At 34.8% G+C, this 18,233-nt stretch overlaps 1 protein-coding gene across 19 annotated transcripts in view; it reads right to left on the bottom strand.

Annotated features, from left to right (window-relative positions):
- RIMS1 (regulating synaptic membrane exocytosis 1) overlaps positions 1-18,233 on the bottom strand; it is a 531,588-nt gene that overhangs the window by 314,625 nt on the left and 198,730 nt on the right. For all 19 annotated transcript variants that reach the window (XM_055256418.2, XM_063630499.1, XM_063630408.1 and 16 more), the window contains 2 exons: positions 5,470-5,683; positions 2,668-2,679 (listed from right to left, as the gene is read on the bottom strand). In XM_055256418.2, coding sequence (XP_055112393.1) covers positions 2,668-2,679; positions 5,470-5,683 — 226 coding nt within the window. The remainder of the gene's footprint in view (positions 1-2,667; positions 2,680-5,469; positions 5,684-18,233) is intronic.

The raw sequence follows: 18,233 nt of genomic DNA on the forward strand, positions 1-18,233 counted from the left end.
CCCATCCAAGCCAATTCCCACCTTTTATAAGTCTTTCTATAAAAGCATATTTATTTACTAACATATCATTTAGTATGATGTCTTAAAACAAACATCAATGGACAGTTACGAAAAACTAGTTGAAAAATTGTAACTTTGTCAATTTAGTGTCTTCTTATTACTTTGATATAAAAATTATTTTTATATGTGATACTTAAAAGGTAGGTATGTGCAGCTTTCATATGTTGAAAGAATAAGAAAATAGTGAGGTTCTGTTTTTCAGAGTAATGCTAATATTTATTGTAGAATAATCTTAACTTATAAAACCTGACACTTTCTTTGTGAAAATATAGATGAACTAGAAACATAGCAAGTTCATTTTAGTTGCTATATTCATCAACCAATCGTCCCTACTAAAAAAATAGTGATGAAAATTTATGGGAAATCCCAAAGGAATTAAATTTGCAGGATTCAATTCAGTTGGCTTAGAAGCAGCAAAGTGTTAAATATTATCAAGAGAGCTATCTAAATTCAGTCCTCTGCCACCAAATAGTAAAACGAAGATAAAAGTAATTTAAACTGGCTATGGGAAATTTTACAGTATTGCTATATATTTAGGCTTCAAGGACGGCTTTTAATGAAGTAAAAAATATAATCATAATTTTTCCAATGAGAGTGAGCACTTGACAACATAATTTTCTTTTATCAACCATTACATATGCCCATTACAAAGTCATTCTTTAGGACAGCAATTTTCTTTATAAGTAAATGCAAAATCTTCCAGGTTATTATTAGATATGATTTAGGCTGAGGATGAAGTTTTAAAATAAAATATTGCTGATATGGAAAATATGACAATATTTTTGCTGGGCTTAACAAAGGAAACATTTATAAATTAGCTATTCTTAGGAGTTCATTCATACTCCTTTATTTTAATCACAGTTCTTCACCAATTTAAGAGATCAAGTAGAATTTATTATTATTATATTGATCAAGATGAAGATTCCTTTTAGAAAAGTTTTATTCACCCTTATCTCTCTTCCCTTTCCACCCATACCAACACCACACACATGTAAATTATAATTTCTCTACTAAAAATAAAACAGATCAGAAGAATAGGGAAAGAACTGGCAATAAAGTATTTCATTTAATAGTCAGTTATTCTCTTTAACATGGCTAAGACAAAATGTGGCTTCAGTTTCCCTTGGCTAGAAAGGCCATTCATTGAACTCCTTCAATAGGCTAAAATGGTGTTTAAAGAAATTATGACAGAGTACTTAAAAATAAAGTGATAGATATATACATTCTAACCAAAGTGAAGAAAACAATTGAAAGTGATTATATTTTACAGGTCTTTCCATTCTATTTTTAGTCTGAGTCCACAAAACCCACCTGTATTCTCATTACACTATAATCATAACATGCACAAATAACCTACCGTTATGGGAAATCCTGTCAAAGGGATAGTGAGTTTGGCCAGCCCTACAGGAGAGCAGTTTAAATTTTATCACCAAATCTGCCTAAACACCAGCATTATTTACTTACACTTTTACTCTTGAAAGGAACTTTACCCACGTTTCGACTGTGAACTCATCCAAAGTAATCATATTGATGAAATTGGCATTATAATAATATCCCCTAAAATTATCCCACATACAATCAATGGTACAGACAAAAATAAATAGCAAAAATAGATTATCCCATATAATTTTTCAACTCTATTTCTTTTTCATAGAAAAAATCGACGAGCATATCCTAGCATAAATTTAGAAACACAGATTAATGTTCAATTTAATGTCATACTTGCTAATTATGCACTGCAGTGTGTCATATAAGCTTTAAATTTTTGAACAAAGGCAGCTCAGTTGATATATTGAACCTGAAATACTCATTGTCTCATTCTCATATTGGTAGATTAATGAGCTGTGAGGAAGTTTACACCAAATGAAGGTGCAATTTATACCAAATGAAGGTGTATAGTATGCATACAATTTACACCAAATGAAGGTGTATGGTAATTTACACCAAATGAAGGTGTATAGTGTGTATACAAAGGAAAGGCTGATTGAACATTCTACTTGGAGCCTATCTTCCCAGGCACAAAGAGCCTCTGTGGTTTCTACAGCTGATAAGAGTTAGAAGTGACCTTTTACTCTCCTAACAAGTTATTCATATTCATAGGAGAGACGAAAAAGACAAAATGTGGTTCAATATGACAACTCTGCTACCTGTGTTCCATAGAAAAATGATTATACTTTGGCCTCTTTACTTGAATTTGATCCATTCCCTCTACTAAGTGTTTTCCATTCCTTCCGCAATAAAGTTTCAAATCACCTGCATTTGCATGCTGAAAAAGGTAGAGCCCATTAGAATTTATTGTTTCTGAAAGTAGTTGGAATAATCATCAAAACTCAGAGTGAAGCAGATAAATGAGCTTGCAATGATATAAATTATATTAAAATTTCACTGTCATCATGAACTCAAACTATCCAGACTTTATCTATTAATATCAAACTCAGTAATGCTCCTAAATGTTCATTTTTTTTTCATGAGAACTGGAAATGAGCTCTTCCTAGTGTATAATTTCTTGTGAAATATAGCTATTAACAATACTAGGTGCAACATTCACTTAATAAAGTTCACAACAATACAGTAACAAATGATAGAAAAGAAAGTATGGATTCTAACCACTTTGTCCTCCTTTGGGAAAGCATCCAAGGAAGCAGAGTAGAGAAAGAAGAAAAAGAAAAGAAAAACAAAATTGAGCCATGTATTAATAAATTGGTTTTAAGAAAACAATTACGTGTTTCTTTAAAGTATTAATGCATAACTATTTTGAAAAGTAAATGTTTACTTTTCCTAAAAAATAGTACTTGTTCAATCCTTCATTGAAAATGCAAACATTATGGGTCCTGCTATATGTCAGATACAAGTTAGGCACAATAATTTCCTAATATTTTAGAACTTGGATTAGTAAATCTAGATTTAAAATATTCTTCATAAAGAAGGTTAATTCACTACCACATGTAGTCTACCTATTATTGAAAAATATTTTATTAAAATGCATAAAATTGTATGAATACTTTTGTCAAATTATTGTTAAAATATTGATAGTCACAATTTGGGAAAATGTAAAGAATGAGAAATGTTTGTAATAAATAAAAATGGGAAGAAAAATATGTTAACTATTTTGGCTATAAATTATTCCACAGGCAATATTTATTTGTGATACACATTTCAATGTTTATGTTATAGAAAAATACAACTTTATACAATGTTTTTGTCTTGTGCTCCAAATGAAATATCTTAAGATGTGTGCTTTCTTTTATTTTGTTCATTTAAATAGTTTTTCCAAGATTGGATGGGTTTAGTAAAGATGAACTACACTAGGCCTGAGTGTCCTCTCCAAAGCGTAAGTACCTCCTAGCTCAATTTTCTTTAAACACCCTCTCCTTTTTAAGACCTGATGACTTTAATATATCAATCATTAACTGTATTGCTACTGGCATGCCTCAAACCTATAATGAGAAGTTAAAAGCATTTAACAGTTGTGGGTGCTTAGCCAGCACTAGCACTCAGCTGATCCGCGCCTCATTGTTCACTGCAGCATCTTTTCAGACTGAACAGTGTCCTTACCACATGGGTTGTTAAGTATTTTGATGTTGCCTCCAAGTTTTACCTCTAAGAATTTATTCCAAAATAATGTATTAAAGAGCACTATAGAAGGGGAAGTTAACAAATAGATCTTATGTACTTTCTATGTGCCAGATACGACCTTAATATCCAAGTTTATTTTAGAAAGCCTATAAGGTGGCATATGATGATTGCCTATAACAAATCACTATTAGAAGAGGAAAAGAAAACTTATGCAGTCATAAGAATGGGACCCTAAAGAAAGATTAAATATACATATCATAAAGACCTAGATTTTAATTATTTTTATTTAATTTTCATAACACCCATACAAGGTAAATATTACTATCCAGTCTTCATAGGTAAAGAAACTGTTCAGAGACGTTATCTTCCTAAAACCACAGAGGTAGTAACAGTCTCACCTTAAAGTATGAGATTTATTGATCGGCCAGGCACTGTGGCTCACACCTGTAATCCCAGCCCTTTGGGAGGCCGAGACGGGCGGATCACCTGAGGTCAGAAGTTCGAGATCAGCCTGTTCAACATGGTGAAACCCCGTCTCTACTAAAAATACAAAAATTAGCCAGGCATGGTGGCAGCCACCTGTAATCCCAGCTACTCGGGAGGCTGAGGTGGGAGAAGCACTTGAATCCAGGAGGTGGAGATGGCAGTGAGCCAAACGCCACTGCACTCCAGCCTGGGTGACAGAGAGAGACTCTGTCTCAAGAAAAAAAAAAAAAAAAAAGATATATTGATTATACTCAGTGTCTTAAGTCCACTGGAATAAATTTTAGAAATATCTGACTTATAACTCAACTAGACTACTAAAGAATATAATGTTGATTGGGAGGTTTGTTTTAAATTTAACTGTAATGTGCAAATTAGAGAAATATCAAGAGGGCTTAAAGATTTCGTGTTATTTTTAAACATGACTGTATTATAATCTGTTAATGATTAGATAATATGACAAATTATTTACAGGAACACTGGGAATTATTTAGCTACATACTTGTAACTGTTCTACATTAAGCTGCAGATCTCTATCAAGGAAAACTCAGATTTCCCTATAAATAATTATTTGTTTATTTTAGAGAATATGATAAAGTATAACATTAAAATATATTCTAAACTAAATATTAGAATCACTCTAGTATTTCATAAATAATAATATTGGTTCCTATCATATTAGCATCTTAACACTTCAAAAATTGCATTTATTTAAAGCACTGGCATAATAGGAGTAGCTCTTATTTAAGCCAAATAAGGAAACATCATCAGGGGAGAATATATCTTATAGAGAAGAAAATGAGAAGTGCAAATCTCAATAGACTTTAAATATCTAAATAATTTCCATGAGATAAGCTTGCCACTATATTTCTTTAACATGTCAGCAATCTGAATTTACTCTCATAGAGGCTAATCATTGCTTAATATATGACATTCAGTTATTTTGCATTTTACATGCATTCAGTCTGAATACTAATGTTACAGAAATCAAAAATAGTTAACTTTTTTAAAAGAATTGGTCATAACTTTCAAGAGTTTTATAATTGATGATAATATTAAATCTACATTAACTGCATTTTTCAAAAACTAAATGAATTCTCACAGGTAATCTGTTGGTTTTGAATTGGAATCATTTATTAAGAAACAAAGATAAAGTAAGTTCTTTTTAGGAATTATTTTCATCAGTATTCCACTACCTTATTAAGGACATGAACAAAATGAGGGAGGTTCATTATAATGTGTATGTTTATGCACATGTCTGCTTTCTAAGATGCACGTGTTCTCACGTTTGGGAGGCATAATAGTTTTTATCCACATTCACAACGCCCCTTATGTTCATGGAATACTCACGTTGTTTGACCGTAGAGACACGCGGCCTCCGCAGCGCGCACAGAACTTAGTGCGACAATAGGAGCAGAGATGACCGCACCCATCAGCAAACTTTGTTTTATGACAGATTCCACAAGTCGGAGCATCGTCTTTGTGCTCGCCCTGGTAACGCCGCGCTTCTTCCCCTATTTTTCTCACTTGTTCCTTATAGCTTTCAAACTGTTGATGCAATCTCCTAGGCAAAAGAGAAAATGGTAGCAAACTAAGTAAATAGTGGAAGACAAAACCAAGAACAAACAAAACAAGGAATATTTCCTAACAAAAAGGAAGCATAGCTATTTGAACTAAAGCAAAACACACAAAGCTATTTTCCCCACTAACCTTACCTTCAAAGGTAGGATATGTGTTAGCATGATTCCATAGTCCCAGTTTTGCTTATTAGCACTGAACCATGTGTATGTAGAAGCTACATAAGCACTGTTTGTCGCCAGCAATGAAATTTGAGTATCTATTCCATGCCTCTGTTTCTTTTAGATGTTTCAAAATGTTTCAACTGAGAGCTCAACACTTTACAACTACAGTCATGTGTGCATATAACTGAAACAAAAATTACACAAAATATTTAGCCTAAATACATATGATGTACTCTACTATTTTCTATCTATTCTAACTTTAATACTGAATATAATTCAAAAATAAGTTTGTCACAATAAATTGATTCCATGACCCAGTATTTAAGCATGATGCATACTTTGAAAAATATTGTTTTAGACTATGTTGCTGGGCAATCTGTCTTCTACAAAATAGATGCCTTTGCCCCCATTCCTGGAGCCTACTTATCTATTTGGCATCAAGTATCTAATTTAATACAGTACACAGAATGTTAGCTTTTACATTATATTTGAGCTCCTAGTTCTTCCAGTTCACATCAAAAGTTCTAAATCTTACCTTATAGATATGCAGATTTTTACATAGTCCAATTTTTCATTATTTTAACCAGGTAATATGCATGAAGCTTGCTAGCAACCTGATTAACTACTGACTGTGGGGACAACTAAAGCTGTCTAGGGAAACCTCCCATTAGAATGTTCACATTTAATGTGATTAAAGTCTCCTCCCATGGACATCAGTTCAAATCCCAATCTTAAATCTCTATAAATAGAACTGTTTGCCGTTCTGAATGGAACACAAGAACATCCAGTGAATGCCCCAGTGGAAGGATGTCTTGGTTTTGAAAATGAGAACTGAGAGTTGTCCTGAGCCTAGCCAATAGTCGTTGGCTATTTCGCCAAAAGAGGGACTCCTGCTCAAATTCATCTGGGTATCTGAGTTCGTTTTCTGGATTTGAGTGTTCCTTAGGACACAGAGTACACAGATGCTTTTGTTAATTCAGGCAGTTAGTTTGATGTTCTCAATCTAAGATAACTGTGAGGAATTGATACTCCTTGGAAATAGAATCAAATAAGTTAGGTCCAGGTACTGCAGTGTTTGAGGTATTGAGACTTCATTATATTTTCTTTTTAACCTTAATAGCTCTTAAGCAGAACTTCTGTGATTACTTTAAAAATTCTCAAATCCCTTTGCTGCTTTGCCAGTTGACACCTTTTCTATTTAATTCCAATAATTAAAGCAAACATCCAAGCACCAGCACATAACAGTGTAGTTTAGGATCTGAAATATTTCCCAATTTAAAGGCCAGCTAATATCACTTCATAAAGGAATATATGTCATATTTCATTTGATGAATGCAAGAATATCTGGTCAATTTATTGAAGAGTTATTTGATACACTGAACTTTTTATACTTTAAGTATAATTAATCTAGGGTCAAGCTAGTAGAAAACAACTGTGGGCACTTGTTATTTCAAAAGTTATCATGCAAAACGGCACTGGCAATCTTACTTCTTCCGCTAAAGAAAATTATTTTAAGAAAGGGCCGGGCGCGGTGGCTCATGCGTGTAATCCCAGCACTTTGGGAGGCCGAGGCGGGCGGATCACGAGGTCAGGAGATCCAGACAATCCTGGCTAACACGGTGAAACCCCGCCTCTACTAAAAAAAAAAAAAAAAAAAAAAAAAAAATAGTCGGGCGTGGTGACGGGGGCTGTAGTCCCAGCTACTCGAGAGGCTGAGGCAGGAGAATGGCGTGAACCTGGGAGGCGGAGTTTGCAGTGAGCTGAGATCGCACCACTGCACTCCAGCCTGGGTGACAGAGGGAGGCTCCGTCAAAATAAATAAATAAATAAAATAATAATAATAATAATTAAGGAATAATAGCAAGGAAATATATCTAACCAAGGAAGCTCTAAGCATAGAATACATAAATAAATATTTATTGTGAGAACCACCAAATCAAATCTATTTAAGTAAATATAAATGAGAAGGAGAAAACTAGGCTAAGGAAAAAGTTTCCCTATAAACTTACTCTAAAATACAGAACATGATGTAGTATGAGTGTTGGCAAACTTTTTGGAATAAAGCCAGATTGTAAATATTTTAGCCTTTGAGGGTCACGTAGTTTCTTTTGCAACTGCTCATTTCTGCTGTAGTAGGAAAGTAGCCACAGATGGTATGTAGTGAATGAGTGTAAATATGCTCCAATGAAACTTTATTTACAAAAATAGATGGTAGTCCAGATTTTGCCCATACAGCAGTTTGTCAACTCCTGATTAGTATGTGCTTTATGCTAAGATATAATGGCTCGAAAACCAAAGCCTCTGTGTGTTTTTAAATTCAAACATACAGGAATTTTATATGGTGCAATCAAAAGGGAACCTGTTTCAGGAAATCTTTGTACAATATATACATGCAGGGCACTGACCACTGAGATAAAACCTTACTCTATTGCAATCTCATAGCATTTCTTTTGGGTCACTCATAGACCATTTAATATTTTTACTATGTTTTATTACTGTACATAACACCTCTCTTCTACCAAACAGTAAGCAATATTGGAAATGCAGTTTAGCAAATAGTTCAGGCATACACTTCCTCAGTAGCAGCCAATACACACACATATTTGCTGAATGGAAAATTTATACATATAGGTATTATTTTTCTTAGTCTGTTTTGAGAAAAAAATCCATACAACTTACAAACAAGTTCATATTGAGGACAACATATCCTAATACACCCTACTTCACAAAACACTGAAAATTCTGGGTGTAATATTTAAAAAGATAACTTTTAATGTACGTTTGAGCTGGAAAGTATGCAAATTCTCAAAGGACAAAAATGAAAGAGAAGCAGTAATTCAGAACAGTAACACATCTCTGAAGCAGATGCCAAAAACATGTACCGAAGTCCTGTGACCAAGAACTTCAGTTTTAACTCTTGTACAAGTGATTGAAAATAAAATTTTAATTAGGTATTCACCAAAAATAATTGAAATAGAGTGTATGATATCCAAACCAGTAGTGGAAAAAATATGGAATGAGAAAAAAGTCAATCCAAAAGAAGATAAGAGTTAAAATAAATAAATATATAAACATAGACAAAGCAGAACAATTAAATATTACAGTATGACATGGTAAAAAAATCTAACACATGAAGAATCACAAGTGTTACACATTACAAGAAGCATCCTCAAAAGACAAAGATCATCACATTAGATTTTAAAAATCCAGCTAAATGAAGTTTTGAAGAGATATACCCAAAATATAAAGGCACAGAATGTTTGAAATAAAAGGATAGAAAAAAGAGATCTCAGGGAATTATTAAGAAAAACAAACAGACAAGCAAACAAACAAAAACTGGTATAGAACTTAAATTTAAAAGCATTACTACAGAGTGTATACTATTAAAAAGTATTCATTTTGTTTTGCACATGACAATTATAAACTTAATTGTATATAACATATGTATATCTATCCAGTAGATTAAACTTACTAGTTAATCTTGTTGAGTTCTCTGTGTGTGTGTGTGTGTGTATGTGTGTGTATATATGTACATACATATATACACACATGCTTATATATATATACACATACATATGCTTAATACATATCTAAACTTTTCCCAAACCCTAGGACTCAAAATTCCTAAAATCATTTTATTTCTTAAGCTGGTGGCAGAGGGGTTACATGACGTAGTTTATTTTTTCTTTACACCTTACATATATGTTTTATAATACTGTTTTGTATGTATGAATGATTTAATATTAGAAAGAAAAAGATTCAGTTCTATCTCATCAAATAGCATTGAATAACAAATCAGGGCTACATAGAACTGAAGGTCTCCTGGCTGTGACAGGTGGGCAGGCAGCAATTGTTCCTTTTCTAGTTGGTCATGGCAAGTGAGTTGGTTGGATGAGACTTCTCCACTGAGGTATGACGGCGAGATATCTAGCTTCTCACTTTCTCCACGGGGGATCTTGGAGTAGGTCCTAAGGAAGACAGCCACCAGGGCACAGTGTTCTTCTCCCAGAGGGACACACCTAAGTGGCCTGGGGCAGCTTTTCATCAAGTGCTTCATCCCAAAGCTTATGAGGCCATTCACACAGCCATCACTCCAAACTCTACAGGGAATCACATCCTTCTGAATGCTGGCCCTTGGTGACCTGTACCCATCTATGCCCTCCTCTCATGTGCTTTAGAAATTCCTTTTTTGTTTCAGCAGCAGGTCTTGTTTAAACTACTGGTATAGACGTCCCAGTAGGGAGTATAATGAGAGAAAAAAGAGCTTGCTTTTTCTCAGCCTATAACTCTCTTAATCTTCAAATATTTTTTCTTTCTGGGTTTCTTCCATTACTTACAGATAAGATTCTCTTATTCTGCTCTGCAAGAAAAAGTCCAACTCAGGTCCCTGTCAACTTCTCCAACTTATTTCCTGCAATGCTCCTTATGTTACCAGCAGATATTATGGAAGGAAGGAAGGAAGGAAGGAAGGAAGGAAGGAAGGAAGGAAGGAAGGAAGGAAGGAAGGGAGAGAGGGAGGGAGGGAGGGAGGGAAGGATGGAAGGAGGAAAGGGAGAGAGGGCATTCCTCACTCCTACATCCTTAAAATCCACCTACTCCATAACCTGCACTGTTCTATTAAATTGTTCTCTTAAAATACAACCTTAATGCCCTTTTCTCAATTCATATTCCCCTGACATTACTCTGATATCTCATGTTGTCAAGAGGCTGTCCTCATAATAAAATGTGCCTTTGGAAGCAAGATACTGGTAGTGAAACCATAAACAGCACATTTATTTTTTGTATCTGATGTTTTAATGCTTTAATCTATATCAAATTTGTGACAGTGTTCTATTATGAATAATAAATGGAAATACATATTTTATTATATGGTCTTACAGTAAATGCGGGACTGCAAATGTAAAACCTTTTTGTGAAAGGTTTTTATTATTTGTACACTTCGATTTTAGAATTAACAATATATTCTTATTGACTAGTGAGGTTGACAAAATACATGATCACAAATCACATATTTAAATTATCCAAATGGGAAATGGAGAGTATTATAAAATACACAATGCTATCAAAAGAAAAGCATTGGTATTGAAATTTTCTCCCAGGATATGAGGTTCTGTTTTTTTTTCATTGTTTCACTATATAATAATTGTTGCATTATTTTAATAACTGTACATTCAATTCAAGAAACTCTAAAATTCAATTTGTAAACAAGTTGTTTGGGTGATTAATAGTATATATTTCGAAAGAAACAAAGATGAATGCCTAAAAAACTAAATATTATTCTGTAAATGTCTGAAAATCTAAATATCATGCTATGAATGCAAAATAAATAATTTAAACAAGCAATTATTGATGGCAATTGTACAAATTCATATGTATTTGTTGAACAAGTAAATCGTAATAGTGGAATGTAGAGAAATCTTTCTAATTAGCGCAGCAATTCACATTTTTCTATTTTGTATTTTTTCTTCTCCCATTCCCAGAGATATGAGAATCTAGGAGAAAATTCTACCTTTCTTCCTGGATTTCCTTTATGAGGTCTAGGCAAATAGAACTGGATTTTTCCAGAGGAGGAAAAGATGGAAGCTATTGTTTTAAAGTTTTAAAACTCTAAGTGGCAGGTTCTGAGAGCAGGTGAGGGCTTTCTCTGAGATAAAGCAGGGCAGAGGCCAGGATAGTTTGCGTGCAGTTCTCCCAAATGGAGGATTGCTTTAGAATGTGTATACAATGGTGGAAGGGCATAGGTGCTGAAAACAATAAGCATGACCTCTGTTTCCCTTGTCGCCCTTGGCACAGAAAACAGATCAGTACCATCATGCATTCCCTTCGTCAACCTTAGCACATGGACACCACCAAGTCCTTATGAAGTTAATGGCATGGATATTAAAGCCAGGAGAGTTGTTCTGAGAATGATGGACTGATTAAGAGCCTCCAAAAAACATGGGGGTTGTCCAAGAGGGAGCCCTAGTAATGACTGAAATTCAATGTTTTACTAGTCTAGTAGATTGGAGGCTTGTTTGTACACATTTGACATCACACTATACTGTTGAACATAAATTCACAGTTCTTGACTTCAATGAATGTATAATCAATTTAGAAAGTAAGTTATACATAAATATAAATTAGCAGTTTATGACAGCATATACCAGTGTCAAAGAAGGACAGTAAGTCATATAGTTGTACAGTTAAAAAACTCTTTGTTGTCCCCACAACACAATTGTCCCCCTTTTAGTGAAATTGCCTTTTTGATTCCACTCTATAATAGAGGAGCTGTAAAATTTCACAAAATTTCAAGAGTCACTATTTTTTTTTAAATGATGTTTGTACATCGTGGCTTCTTGTGTCAGAGTTGAGTAGAAAATAACAAACAGCACAGTCTTTTAGACAAAAAGGTTAAATAATGGAGTTTTCTGCTACAAAATAGTTGGAAGAGGGATGGTTGTGGGGTCTTGCACTGATCTCTTGGAATGCCCCTCAAAACAAAATCACAAGTTAACTACTCAAAGTTCCACCATCAGGCCAGGCACAGTGGTGCATGCCTATAATTCCAGCACTTGGAGAGGCCAAGGTGGGCGAATCACTTGAGCCTAGGAATTTGAGAAATGCCTGGACAACAAAGCTAAACCCAATCTCTATAAAAAAAATTTAAAAATATATTAGCCAGGCATGGTGGTGCATGTCTGTAGACCCAGCTACTCAGGAGGCTGACATGGTAGGATTGTTTGAGCCTTGCAGGTCAAGGCTACAGTGAGCCATGATCATGCCACTGCACGCCAGCCTGGGTGACAGGGTGAGACCCTGTCTAATACAAAAAACAAAACAAAACAAAAATACCAAAGTTCCTCAATCAGGAAGCTGCAGAAATCAGAAAGCCACTGTCCAAATGGCTAGTGTTAGTGTCCTACCACCTCAGCTAAGGTATTCTGATCTAGAAGCCACCACCAGAGCCACATCAGGAGATCGCAGGAAAATGATGCCCAGTATGTTGTTGTGGCTCTGCATCTAATTCAGTTTTACTTCAAATCTCATGCAAGCACATTTGACTGATGGAACCTAAATTACATCAGGAATTCTAGCTGCAGGAGAGTCTACGAAATTCAGTTTTCAGATTTCTAGCTTTTTCATAAGACTTCCAGAAATTGTTTTGAAATATATATTGTGAGGGTCAGTCTTCCACTTCAGCTACAATCCTCTAATCTATGTCAAATCGCTTAATTCCTTCCACTGTACCATGGGTGAACAATATCTGAGTCTAAGATCTCCCTTTCCCATTCATTTTCCATTTTATCTCTCTCCCCTCCCTCTCTTCCCCTCCCCTCACCTCTCCTTCCCTCTCTTCTCTTCTCTCCTCTCCCTCCCTCTCTTTTTCTTCATCATACACTAAGCACACATTACTATGGAAAGCATTTTGCCACCACCAGGAAATTTAAAAAATAGATTCAGTTCCCCAAGCCAATTACTTATATGAGGGGTCTTCAAAAAGTTCATAGAAAATTAATATTACTAAAAAACTATGCGTTTTCAAAACTTTCTTGCACCAAAATGAACTTGTAATAACTTGTTATAACATGTCTGAAAAGTACCTATTAATAGTTTGAGGCACTAAGAGGGATAAAATGTAAGTTTGAAAAGAACTCCTATGAGAGCAACATGATTCCTCTAAAACTGAAGCAAGAACAAACATGAAATTTCAAGTGACCGGGCGCGATGGCTCACGTCTGCAATCCCAGCACTTTGGGAGGCTGAGGCAGGTGGATCACCTGAGGTCAGGGGTTCGAGACTAGCCTGGAGCCTGGCCGGTGAAACCCCATCTCTACTAAAAATTACAAAAAATTAGCCGGGTGTGGTGGTGGGTGCCTGTAATCCTAGCTACTCGGAAGGCTGAGGCAGGAGAATCACTTGAACCTGGGAGGCAAAGGTTGCAGTGAGCCGAGATCGCGCCATTGCACTCCAGCCTGGGTGACAAGAGTGAGACTCCGTCTCAAAATAATTAACTAATTAATTAATTAAAGTAAATAAATAAAATAAAAATTAATTCAAGTGAAGTTTGGGTGGAAGAATGGTGAAATCACTGATGCTTTATGAAAAATTTATGGAACAATGTTCCAAATAAATCAGCAGTTTACAAGTGGATGACTCATTTTTAGAAGGAATGAGATGATGTTGAAGATGAAGCCTGTAGTAGTAGACCACATACATCAATTTGTGAGGAAAAAAATCATTTTGTTCATATCCTAATTGAACGGTACTGACAATTAACAGCAGAAATAGTAGCCAGCACGATAGACATCTCAATTGGTTCAGCTCACACAATTCTGACTGGAAAATTAAAGTTGACCAAACTTTCCACTTGATGGGTGCCAAAACCATTGCACCCAGATCAGCTGCAGAGAAGAGCAGAGCTTTCAATGGAAATTTTAAAGTGGGATACATATACTAAAGTATTTATTCGAAGAATTGTTAATAGTAGATGAAACACGGCTTTATGAGTATGATCCTGAAAACAAAGCACAATCCAAAGAATGGCCTTCAAGAGGTGGAAGTGGTCTAGTCAAAGTAAAAGCAGACCAGTCAAAAGCAAATGTCATGGCAACAGTTTCTTGGGATGCTCAAGCCATTTTGCTTGCTCACTTTCTGAGGGGCCAAGGAATGATGACATCTGCTTATTATGAGAGTGTTTTGATAAAGTTAGCCAATCTTCAGTAGAAAAAGTCCCAGGGAAATGCCATCTGAGAGTCCTTCTCCACCATGACAATGTTCTTGCTCATTCCTCTCATCAAACAAGGGCAATTCTGCCAGAGTTTTGATAGGCGATCATTAGGCATTTACCTTACAGTCCTAAATTGAATTCTTCTAACTTCCTTTTGTTTCCTAATCTTAAAATGTCTGTGAAGGGCACTAAGTTTTCTTCAGTTAAAGTTGTAAAAAATACTGCATTGGCATGGTAAAATCCCCAGGACTCTCAGTTCTTTAGGGATAAACTAAATGGCTGGTATCATGGGTTATAAAAGCATCTTGAACTTCACGGATCTTATGTCGAGAAATAAAGTTTGTATTTTTTTATTTTTAATCTCATTTTTTTTCTGCAAACTTTGTGGATATATGTACTTGTGTCTGTCTAGTTCATTTTGTCTCGTTAAGAAGCTGCAGGGACAGCAAATCAATGTAAAACTTGGACTGAGATACAAGGTACATATACAATCAAACAAACAAAAAACCTCCTTCTTTCTGTAGAGATTTAATGCACAGCACAAATCTATCACCTGTGAATGAAGGCCCTCATTATTCTTAGCTCGGATTATTTCATTAGCTTTCTAACTAGGCTTCGTGCCGATGGTTTCCATCATTCTAGTGCATCTTTCATACTGCCTGAATGATCTTCCTAATAAACTGAACCAATCATGTCAATCTACTGGTTAAATATCATCTCTGAGGTAGTTCATTTTCTCATCCTGTGGTACAAGGTCCCCACTTACTTATCTATTAGCATCTCTCACATACGTTTTCTCATACATCTTATACTACAGTCAAATTAAACTTTCCAGCTATTTGTCAAACACAGTAGAATCTTACAAACAACAATTCAACAAACATGTATTGAGGTCCGTTGCACAACCCACACTCCTTAAGGCTCTGGGAGTAAAGGAAGTAGCATAAGAAGGTCTTGAGTTTCAGTTATTTTATTACCTGATATTATAAATACAAGTTGTTTACAGGTGTCAGGCATATGCATAGTATCCTGCAAAAAGAAGCAATTGCAATTGCAAACATATGTAACTCAGATGAAATCGCTTTTACAGCAGTGTATTTTTCCTTCAGCCTTGAACTTCCTTTCATAGCTTGAACTCTTACCAAGTATCATTAAAACTTATCAATACTTTACTAATCTAAATTTACTTAGGTGAATTTTTCACCTAACACCAGCTGTAGAAATATAATATGCTATTCTAGATATGAGCATACAGGCTCTCCTTTGTTAGAAGTATGAATTATTCTACCATTTGCCTTTCTTGTCTGCTTCAACGCGTTTTGTGAATCACTTCTGAAATTTAAGAAATCTAGCTGTACAAGCTTAAAACCAAGGTTTTCTTCTCTGCCAGGACTTGGGGTTCATCACTATGGCATCGTTTAAGCACTTAGAGTGAGACAAGATGAAGGAAGGATTCCAAAACCCAGTGTAAAATGAAAATATTTGGGAAAATACAGACGCAGGAGAAACTCCGAAGATTAGTGGGTACAATTTCCTCATTTTATAAATGGGAAAATTTAGGGACATGCTTTATGTGCCTTACACAAGGCTGGTAAAATGGTTGGCGATAATTAGGTCCTCTATTTCAAACTTTCCACTACACCATTCTATTTTCAGAATGCTAATTTTAATTACGGCTAAAGGAACAGAAAGTTATTGCTTTGTAAGAGGTGTTTCCTTGGTATCCTCAAACTAAATATGCATCAGAATTATCTAAGGGGCTTGTTAAAATGCAAATTTTTGGACAAACCTACAGAGCTTCTGATTCAGTAGGTTTGGGATAAATTCCAGGAAGGACCTTTTTTAGTAATTCTGGTACAAATTATCCAGAGACCACCATGTGGCAGAGACTGCAAACATTAAGAATAAACTTGAAAATGAAGGCAATTTTTTCACAGATCTGTCATCTCATTTCATAAAAGTAATCATACCAATGAAACTTTAAGCATAAATGCAAAATCTGGGGCACTACCCCTCTGAAAATATGCTGAATAATTTAATATCATGTTAATACACATATTTAACCCGATAACCATCATTGTTTAAAACTTACAATTTTATGAATCACGGAAATGTGCACATTTGTATATGTGAGTTTTAAAAAGCATCATAGTGTTTTGTACACAGGCTTAAACATAGGTTGCTTCAGAGGCAATATTCTAAATATTTCAGTAATTCAGAAATTTACCCCAGATGTTATTGAGTAATTTTTGAAAACTACTACATTTCAACAAATTATCAGTTTGTATCTAAAAACATGTTTGGTCTTTAAAATGAGTATACTTTTTTCTTATTGCAAATGTCCAGCAGATGGCACTAAAGCTTTTTATTTTTGCATTCAATTCTGCCATAGTTATTTAAATTACTTTTCTTTAAAGCATCTTATGTGTTAAAAAAATTGGTACAATCAGCAGGAGATTTGACTTATTAGGAAAATGTGTTTTCAGAGGTGGCTGAAAAAGAACAAAAGAAAAATTTATAAAATGTTGCAATTTCTGCTCTTTTGCGGATGACTGTCATTCTACATACCCTTTTAAAAAATTACACATTAAGGGTTTTTGTATATTTTTCTATTGTTAGTAGTTTTTATGGTCCCCCATTTAGCATTGTTAAAAATGAAGTTCATCCAATCAGCATCCCACAGTGTTCTGAAAGCACTGAGAGATGACACTTACGAAAAATAAGAGCATAACCGATGATTAGCTATTAGCGTTTTATAGTCTATTACTTCAGTCAAGCATTTATTTTTAATTCCATTTTCAATTTACCATAGGAGGCCACTCCTGAGTAAGCATTAAATGAAGACATCTGAGGACATGGAGGCCCATTAGCATAGATTTAAGTTTTCTGCTGCACTCCATCTCCCAATAAATACCTTCACTGTGTTCCTGAATGCTGTGAGGTGCTACATGTGTAGAAGGCTCATGTGTTGGGTCCTAGAAATACTGTTTCTAGATTATGGAACAATATTACTGCTTTCCAATATTGGAAATATATCAGAGGTCTGAAACTGAAAACCTGGTTCAAGAAAGGGTCATTTTAATATTTTGACAAACAAGTTATCTCATTCACAGTACAATTCAAGAGAAGAAAATCAAGTAAAATTATGAGAAATCATAAAGTAGGATATGAATTAGGAATATAATTTTTAAAAGGAATGAAGTAAGTTTTAAGGAAATAATCTTAATAGGTAATATTGGGATCATCTATATAACAGATATGTATCAACTGATATTAAATAGGTCTAATCATACTCCATGCAAACTTTTCCAGAATGTATCACGTGATCATGCCAACCTATCTAATGCATAAAGAGCAAACTCCATGTGTTGGCAATGTAGAAGACAGTGGTGCCTACATATATGAGCAAGACAAAGTGTTAAGTAACCAATTCATGCTTGCATCTTCTGGAATGCACAACACACTGTAAACATTGCCTTTGCTCTATGGTTGACTATCTTCACCAAATTGCTTTGTTATGTTACTATAAGGAGGGAAAAAAGCCAACCCAACTACGTTATACAACTGGACACTTTTTGGAAGGAATTAAATATAATAGTTCAGGCATAAGTGTGAGTCTGGCCTGGTCAGGATCAAATCTAGTTCTATTACTCAGCTTCATGACC

This window comes from Symphalangus syndactylus, chromosome 2 (assembly GCF_028878055.3).
Source record: "Symphalangus syndactylus isolate Jambi chromosome 2, NHGRI_mSymSyn1-v2.1_pri, whole genome shotgun sequence".
NCBI lineage: Eukaryota > Metazoa > Chordata > Mammalia > Primates > Hylobatidae > Symphalangus > Symphalangus syndactylus.